Source organism: Lactuca virosa, chromosome 3 (genome assembly GCF_052849685.1).
Source record: "Lactuca virosa cultivar CGN04683 chromosome 3, Lactuca_virosa_CGN04683_v6, whole genome shotgun sequence".
NCBI lineage: Eukaryota > Viridiplantae > Streptophyta > Magnoliopsida > Asterales > Asteraceae > Lactuca > Lactuca virosa.
The window spans coordinates 19,663,962-19,673,368 of NC_136428.1; the positions used below are offsets into that span (position 1 = coordinate 19,663,962).

The 9,407-nt window shown below is 29.6% G+C and overlaps 1 protein-coding gene across 1 annotated transcript; it reads left to right on the forward strand.

The window, feature by feature from the left end:
• Nucleotides 1–2,088: 2,088 nt before the first annotated feature.
• LOC145163326 (uncharacterized) lies at nucleotides 2,089–2,934 on the forward strand. The gene is made up of 2 exons (XM_079082166.1): nucleotides 2,089–2,707; nucleotides 2,753–2,934. Exons 1-2 carry the CDS (start codon nucleotides 2,089–2,091, stop codon nucleotides 2,932–2,934), a joined length of 801 nt encoding a protein of 266 aa, XP_078938292.1.
• Nucleotides 2,935–9,407: the final 6,473 nt, after the last annotated feature.

Consider the following 9,407-nt stretch of genomic DNA (forward strand, 5'->3'; position numbering starts at 1 on the left):
CAAAGCGCCACTGGACCGTTACTTTCCAACCTCCAACTTTTTTTCTTTTTTTTTTTTTTTTTTTTTTTTTACGTCGCTAATCACCAAGGGTAAAATGAGAAAACAAAATGAGATGAGGTTTTCGTTTTTAGTTAATAGTTATGTAGAAATATTTAGAAAGGGGTTTCTTAAAAAAAAAAAAAAAAAAAAAAACCCCAAAGAGAATTATTTAAACCCCAGTGGCGGACGCACAATGTTTTAGTAGGGGTGAAACATTGTGCCGGTACTCCTAACATAAAAAAACATAATTCTTTTTACACTACGTGCCGGAATCGGAGCAGTGGCCCGGGACCCCCTGATACGGACCCATCCCATACTAGGCCCGCATCACGCCATAAGCCCAAGTGTAGAACTCACTCCCAAAAGCCAGCTTGTAGGAGGAGGGGACATCTAGACTTATAAGCCACCAACTTATAGTACTTTCGGCCGATGTGGGATCATAACAATACCCCACGCTTTGAAGAGCCAACGTCCTCGTTGGTCACGGTTGGCACCCCCTTTCGGTCCAAGCCACCACTCCGAGTCATTGTTGGTCACGGCTACGTTGGTCACGGTTGGCACCCCTCTTTTTGGGTCCAAGCCACCACTCCGTAGGCCACCACTCCAAGTGTTGGCACCTCAAAAGATGGGGACGACTCTGATACCAATTGATACGGACCCATCCCATACTAGGCCCGCATCACGCCATAAGCCCAAGTGTAGAACTCACTCCCAAAAGCCAGCTTGTAGGAGGAGGGGACATCTAGACTTATAAGCCACCAACTTATAGTACTTTCGGCCGATGTGGGATCATAACAATACCCCACGCTTTGAAGAGCCAACGTCCTCGTTGGTCACGGTTGGCACCCCCTTTCGGTCCAAGCCACCACTTCGAGTCATTGTTGGTCACGGCTACGTTGGTCACGGTTGGCACCCCTCTTTTTGGGTCCAAGCCACCACTCTGGCACCCCTCTTTTTGGGTCCAAGCCACCACTCCGTAGGCCACCACTCCAAGTGTTGGCACCTCAAAAGATGGGGACGACTCTGATACCAATTGATACGGACCCATCCCATACTAGGCCCGCATCACGCCATAAGCCCAAGTGTAGAACTCACTCCCAAAAGCCAGCTTGTAGGAGGAGGGGACATCTAGACTTATAAGCCACCAACTTATAGTACTTTCGGCCGATGTGGGATCATAACAATACCCCACGCTTTGAAGAGCCAACGTCCTCGTTGGTCACGGTTGGCACCCCCTTTCGGTCCAAGCCACCACTTCGAGTCATTGTTGGTCACGGCTACGTTGGTCACGGTTGGCACCCCTCTTTTTGGGTCCAAGCCACCACTCCGTAGGCCACCACTCCAAGTGTTGGCACCTCAAAAGATGGGGACGACTCTGATACCAATTGATACGGACCCATCCCATACTAGGCCCGCATCACGCCATAAGCCCAAGTGTAGAACTCACTCCCAAAAGCCAGCTTGTAGGAGGAGGGGACATCTAGACTTATAAGCCACCAACTTATAGTACTTTCGGCCGATGTGGGATCATAACACCCCCCGGGCACCACTAAGGTTCGCCACTGCCCACCATCCTTTCAATCCTATCAAACTTTGTAATTATCAAATTTTTTTATTTTTTCTTTATTTTAATAAAGTTAATATATATCATTTAGGCTGCAGGGAGTGACTGCGGTTTGGGGCCGCGGTTTTGCCACCTCAGCCGCGCACGCCGCCCCCTGACTGCGGTCTCCTGCGGTTTTGGCCGCAGTGTGGTGATTAAAGGCCGCGTCTCGTGATTGGTTGCTGCTTCTTTGACCGTTGAATGATCCTTTGCGCAATACATGTAATTTTTTTTTCTTTTCAAATTCACCCTATATATACTTACCATTACTTATAAATTTTTCACAATACTTTCTTATCTTTTTACTATCTCTTCCTCAAATTTTTTTCAAAATGTCTTCTTCCAAAAGACCCACCAAAGAAAACACACCCGCTAGAAACACCGCAACCCCAATACCTTCATTTGATTAACCCATTTTTTCACCTCCGTATTACCACTATGGCGGTATGCTTCCGTATTTTCCACAACGACCAACGCAACCACAACCACAAACACTACCACAACCCGACACAAATTTTAATCCATTTGATTTTTTGTCTCAACCCGAGTTTGTTCAACAAACACAAACACAACCACAAACGGTCGTTTCTAATTCCGAACCGGAATTCATTACAGAAACTCAACCCACTCGAGCAGCAACTAAAAGAAAAGAGAAGGCGGATGCTAAATGTTGGGAACCCCTAGAAGTGTTAGTGTTGGTACAATCTTGGATCGATATTTCAAAAGATGTGACGGTTGGAAAAGACCAAATGCATGACCGTTTTTGGATTCACGTTTTACATAGGTTTCATAAAGGAATGAACCGTGGAGAATACCGTTCAAAACATCAAGTGTACTCGAAATGGGGGAAGATGAACAAGGAAATCATGTTATTTAATGATTTGTATAACAACATGAAACGTCAATGGAAAAGTGGAGAAAGCGATGATGTAATTTTGAGGAAAGCGCTAAAAGTGTATCAAAAAGAAAACCTGAAGGCTTTCAAGTTTCTTGAAGTTTGGAATTTTGTGAAAGATAACAAGAAATGGCAAAGCAGCAAAACATCAGACGAACATATCGACAGTGGTTCAAAACGCAGCAAAACATCTTAGTCCGACCTCACTACATCAGATGCTCGTGTTCAGTTCGATCTGAACGAAGATGAACATGTTCCAGTTTCACCACCTTCCCGACCAATGGGAAGAGACAAAGCAAAAAGCAAAGGCAAAGGCAAAGCGTCGGATTTAGATGAGTTGAAAGAAATGGGGGCCGACATGAAGGGTATAAAAGATAGATTGGACAAAATTTTGTAAATTGCTTCTGAAAGAGAGCTTCAGAAACAAAGGGAAAGCGACATGAGAATACTAGCGATGGACACGTCGAATATGACCGGGGACGAGCTACAAGTTATTTTGGCGATTAAGGAGGAAGTGAAAAAACGTTACACAAATCGTGGCTAACTTCTAGTTTTTTTTTCAAAATTTTAATCGTTTGGTGTGTTTTTTTTTAAGTTGTAGTTTTATGTTTCTAATTTGCTTTTCTAAATTTTTAGGTTTTTTTAAGTTAAGCAATGTATGGTATTTTTCTTTTTAATTAATGAAATATTATCTTTTTAAAAAAATAAAGATTTTGTCCAATAAAAAAAAGAAACCCAAGTAATGCAATGTAATATTTTATTTTTATTAAAAATGAAGTTTTATTTGATTAAATTATTAAAAAAAAAGTGTGACACCACTCTTTGGGTGTGGCAAGAAACCACACTTATGTGGTAAAAAATAATGTGGCGCACATGTAGCAATGAAGGGAGTGCGGTTTCGGTGACACCACTCCCTCCAGCCTTATAAAACTATTTTAATTTTTTAAAAATCAATTATTTAATTATCTAAAATCATATTATTATTTATTATTTTATTTATTTATTTATTTTTATATTTCTGATTTTTAATTTTTTTAAAATTTTGACGTTGTGGACAAATATACTTCTTTTAATATAGTTTATTTTATTTTATTTTTTTATTTACGTTTGGTACGTTGACATTATATAAGCTTGGCTTACACAATTTAACAATGTTATATATTATGAAAAAACGTATAAATAAATATGTTAAACATAAAAAAATAAGTAAAAAGTTTAAAATGTTATAAAATTTTAAAGAAAACAAGTAAAAAAAATAATAATAGAAACTTAGAAAACATTAGTCCAAAATATTAAAAAAAATAAGAAAAAAAAATTCCTTCATATACTTTTTGGTAAAGAATTTTTTTTTTCTTCTCGTAATATTGATACAACAAAAAACCTTTTTTTTAATTGTTAAAGTATATATATATATATATATATATATATATATATATATATATATATATATATATATAACCTTTTTCAACTTTTGCATTTACAATTGACATAATGTCAATACAAGTAGTTACCTATATGAAAAAAAAAAGATGATTTATAAGTAGTTACCTATAGTTATCTATATGAAAAGTTAAAAAAACATTGACTCGACAATTACGGAAAACTATCGCTGAAACCCCATTCACCCATATCTTAAAGACCGTTAAATATAACGTTTTTCAACTTATGCATTTACAATTGACATGATGTCAATATGTCTTTAATTTAAATCAATCTGTATTTAATTATAACTAATACTAGCGAATGCCCACGCGTTGTGCAGAAGCATTTATATAGCTGAAATCTTTACAAATATATGTTTTTTTTTTATATATAACAATAATGTTGATGTTAAATTTAATATAATAATTCGTATACTAAGGAGATATAATATATTGATTATTTTGAAGAGTAAATTACACGAATGGTCCCTATGGTTTAGGGTAATTTGCGCGTTTGGTCTCTAACTTATTTTTTAACTCGGAAGGTCCATACTATTTGTTTTTGTTACGCGTTTGGTCTCTACTGTTTGTTTTTGTTACGCGTTTGGTGTCTGTCTTACCTAAAAAGACTATTACTTAAATAGGGAAAATGGTGGGGTAGGTAAGGTAAGGTGAGGGGGTGGGGGTGGGGTTGGGGTTGTGTTTATTTAAACAAATTAAAAAATCAAGGGAAAAAATAGTCTTTTTAGGTAAGACAGCGACCAAGTGCGTAACAAAAACAAATAATATGGACCTTCCGAGTTAAAAAAAAGTCAGGGACCAAACACACAAATTACTCTAAACCATAGGGACCATTCATGTAATTTACTCTATTTTTAATTATATGATAATATATACATCTATTAAAACTGCATAATCTCAATCTTTTGAATGATCTTGACCCGCGTGTTACTCATGAATAAAATTAAATATAATGTATGGTTTAATGTTATTTATAGTTGTTGTTATTGTTAATTAATTTTTTAAAATTTATTTGCTTAACGTTTTAATTTCTATCATTGTAATTATTTAAAACATCAAACAAATTTTTTTTTATTTTAAAAGTAACAATATAATCATTTATATAGAGTTATTTTTAACTACTGTTATTGTAAGTTATTTTAAGTTACTTATTTGAAAACTTTGAACGATTATAAAAATATCTTTAGGAAATATTTTAGTTAAATTGATATTACAATTTAGTTTTTGCATTTAGCACTACAATTTATCACTTTTAATTATTCACAAAATATTCTTTGAGTTTTTTAAGTGGAACTGAAATTTATATTGAAGTTGACCGTGTAATATTATATTTAAATTAACAATTTAAATATTTTGTCCAAACTGTTCAAAAGTTGTAGCTTTAAACTGATAATGGTTTACATACAACAACATATTAAATCTAATAAATTAAGTATAATATGTTAAAAGTTAAAGACAAAACTTTATAAGTAGAAGTAAAAATATTATTTTAATATTGAAATTTAGTTTATTTATGATTACACTTTAGGTTTGATACTTATTTAACCTTATTAACCAACTTATAATCATTATTAGAAAGACACTACAATTTATCAGTTTTAACTATTTACAAAATATTCTTTAGGTTGTTTAAGTTGAACTAAAATTTATATTTAAGTTGATACTGTAAGGTTATATTAAAATTAACAATTTAAGTCTTTTATACAAATTGTTCAAAAGTTGTAGCTTTAAAATGATAATGGTTTACATACAACAACATATTAGACTTAATAAATTAAGTATAATATGTTAAAAGTTAAAAACATAACTTTATAAGTAGAAGAAAATATATTCTTTTAATATTGAAGTTTAGTTTATATATGATTACACTATAGGTTTTATATTTATTTAACCTTATTAACCAACTTATAATCATTATTAAAAAGAAATTGAAAAGTCATTGGAGTTTCAAATGAATGTGGTGAAAGGAAAAATGCTTCATTTATAAGTATACTATGCGAATGCCCGCGCGTTGCGCAAAAACACCTATATAGTTGAAATCTTTACAAATCAACTATGTTTTTTTTAATATAACAATACATTGTTATTAAATTTGATATAATAATTCGTATACTAAATTGATATAATATATTGATTATTTTAAATTATATGATAGTGTATACATATATTATAACTGCATAATCTCAACTGTTTGAATGATTTCTACTCGCGAGTTACTCATGAATAAAATTAAATATAATATATGGTTTAATGTTATTTATTGTTGTTGTTATTGTTAATTAATTTTTTTAAATTTATTTGCTTAACGTTTTAATTTCTATCATTATAATTATTTAAAACATCAAACATTGTTTTTTGATTTTAAAGGTAACATTATAATCATTTATATAGAGTTATTTTTAACTATTGTTATTGTAAGTTATTTTAAGCTACTTATTTGAAAACTTTTAACGATTATGAAATTATATATAGGAAATATTTTAGTTAAATTGATATTATAATTTTGTTTTTTCATTTAGCACTACAACTTATCACTTTTAACTATTCACAAAATAGTCGTTGGGTTTTTTAAGTGGAACTGAAATTTATATTTAAGTTGACACTCTAATGTTATATTTAAACTAACAATTTAAGTATTTTTTTCAACAATGTTCAAAAGTTGTAGCTTTAAACTGATACTGGTTTACATACAACCACATATTAAAATTAATAAATCAACTATAATATGTTAAAAATTAAAGACATAACTTTATAAATAGAAGTAAAGATATTATTATAATATTGAAATTTAGTTTATTTATGATTACAATTTAGGTTTGATATTTATTTTACCTTATTAACCAACTTATAATCATTATTAGAAAGACACTACAATTTATCACTTTTATCTATTTACAAAATATTCTTCGGGTTGTATAAGTTAAACTAAAATTTATATTTAAGTGGATCCTATAATGTTATATTTAAAATTTATAATTTAAGTATTTTATACAAATTGTTCAAAAGTTGTAGCTTAAAATAATAATGGTTTAAATCCAACAATATATTAAAACTAATAAATTAAGTATAATATATTAAAAGTTAAAAAAACATAACTTTATAAGTAGAAGTAAATATATTCTTTTAATATTGAAATTTAGTTTATATATGATTGCACTTTAGGTTTAATATTTATTTAATCTTATTAACCAACTTATAATCATTATTAGAAAGAAATTGAAAAGTCATGAGAGTTTCAAATTAATGTGGTGAAAGGAAATTCATGCGCGTTGTGCAGCGAAGATTAAAAATATATTGTTAAAATATTGAAAAATATATGTTTAAAATGGTTATGTAATTGACATTAACTTTGAGATAAATATTTTTACACTAATTTATATATATATATATATATATATATACATATATATATATATATATATATATATATATATATATATATATATATATATATAATCTCAATTATTTTGAACAATAATATTTATTGACATCAACCCACATTCCTCATTAATAGAATTAAATATAATTATCTATTTAGTATTATTTTTTAACAATTATTATTATTGATTAATTATATTTTTACTTATGCGATCATTTTCTAATTTAAATAATGATGTTAATTTAAAATACAATTTATTTATAGCTACATGTAATTTATAATTTGATGTTATTATCATTTAAAATTGTTATTCATTAATTTTAAACCACTTATTATTAATAATAAGTTAAAGAAGACTTTTAAGAAACATTTAATATTATTATTAAAATGTGAAACATACACTAAATAATAAAGTGATAAGATAGACAATTTGTATTTCAAAAGAGACTTGCATTGATAATATAACATATCAATGTAATTTGATTTTATTATTTATAATTATTGCTTATTAATTTTAAAAACCACTTGTTATTATTAATAAGTGAAAGAAACTTTTCAAAAGCACTTATTATTATAATTAAAATGTTAAACATATACTAAAATATAAAGTGCTAAGATTGACAATTTGCATTTTAAAAAAGGCTTACATGGATAATTTGACATATCCATGATTTTTAATTAATTATTGTTTTGAAGCAACATGAACATACAAGCATGTATACAATAGTTAATTAAATATTATATATATCACATTCCATAACATATGATCGATAACATGAATCTAATCTAATTTACATTAAAAATTCAACCACAACATACAATGATTTTCTTAAATGAATACTTAAATCAAGAAAATACATAAAAGAATTAGTATATAACAAACTTACAAATTAAAAACTTCATAATAATATCATGGCTCAAAAAATTATTCAAAGCCTTCAAACCAATACAAAAAACTTTAAACTTGTTTTCTTTATGAATTTTGTATGTGATTTGTATTTGTGTGTCTACTCAAAAAGATTGACCTTTTTATAGTAGAGTATCCATTAATTTTTTTATTAAATATATTATAGAAGTTATAAAACCTTTGAATTGTTAATCATTATTAAGAGACTTTTGAGTGGTATTCATTAAAATAGGAGGTTTCAAATGCATGAGGTGTTTGCAAATTTTTATGGGGGTTTCAAATGCATGAGGTTCAAGGAAAAATTCTAGCTTTATAAGTATGTATGATATATGAAAGTACGTCAATAAATTTATTGGAAAATAGGAAATGTAGTTCACCAACACATGCATTTGTGAGTGCATTTCCACGAAGCCAATAAAATTTTCTTAAATTAGGTAGAGTTGTCAATGGACATTTATGAACCACGTAGAAAAAGCTACTTGTTTTGTAATTCTAAATATTTTTAATTAGGTTGTAAATGAACCGAACGGACACGAACATGACTTGTTTTTATTCGTTCGTTTAAGTTAGCGAACAAATAAACGAACATGAACGGATAAACGAACGAGTTTTCTTGTTCATATTCGTTCGTTTAACAAATTGCATTGTTCATGTTCGTTCGTTTATGTTCATTAACATGCTAAACGAACATAAACGAACGAACATAAATGAACAAAGATAAATAAACATAATTTGAACATATATGAACATAAATGAACATATAATATAGTAATTTAATCAAATACAATTAAACATATATGAACATAAAAGAAACTTATATGAACGAACTTAAACAAACGTAAACAAACAACATAAATGAACGTTCACGAACACAATTGAACGAACGAGACCATTGTTCATGTTCGTTCGTTTAACTAAACGAACGAGAATTTGTGTTCATGTTCGTTCATTTATTAAATAAACGAACATAAACGAACTTCCCGCCGAACGGTTTAAAGAATTGATAATTGAACTTAAAACTGGAAAAATATGTTCCAGATTCTATGTTTTATTAAAGCAATCGTAGGTTCATATATATAGAACAAAAGCTTGTGGAACAAGCACATAAAAGATAACAACTAAAAGACTAGGAATAAGAAAAC

Excerpts from the sequence above, each read along its gene's own strand:
- LOC145163326 (XM_079082166.1), top strand. The coding sequence starts at position 2,089 with ATGCTTCCGTATTTTCCACAACGACCAACGCAACCACAACCACAAACA. Across the intron at positions 2,708-2,752 it reads AGACGAACATATCGACAGTG|ATGCTCGTGTTCAGTTCGAT; the intron begins GTTCAAAACGCA and ends TCACTACATCAG.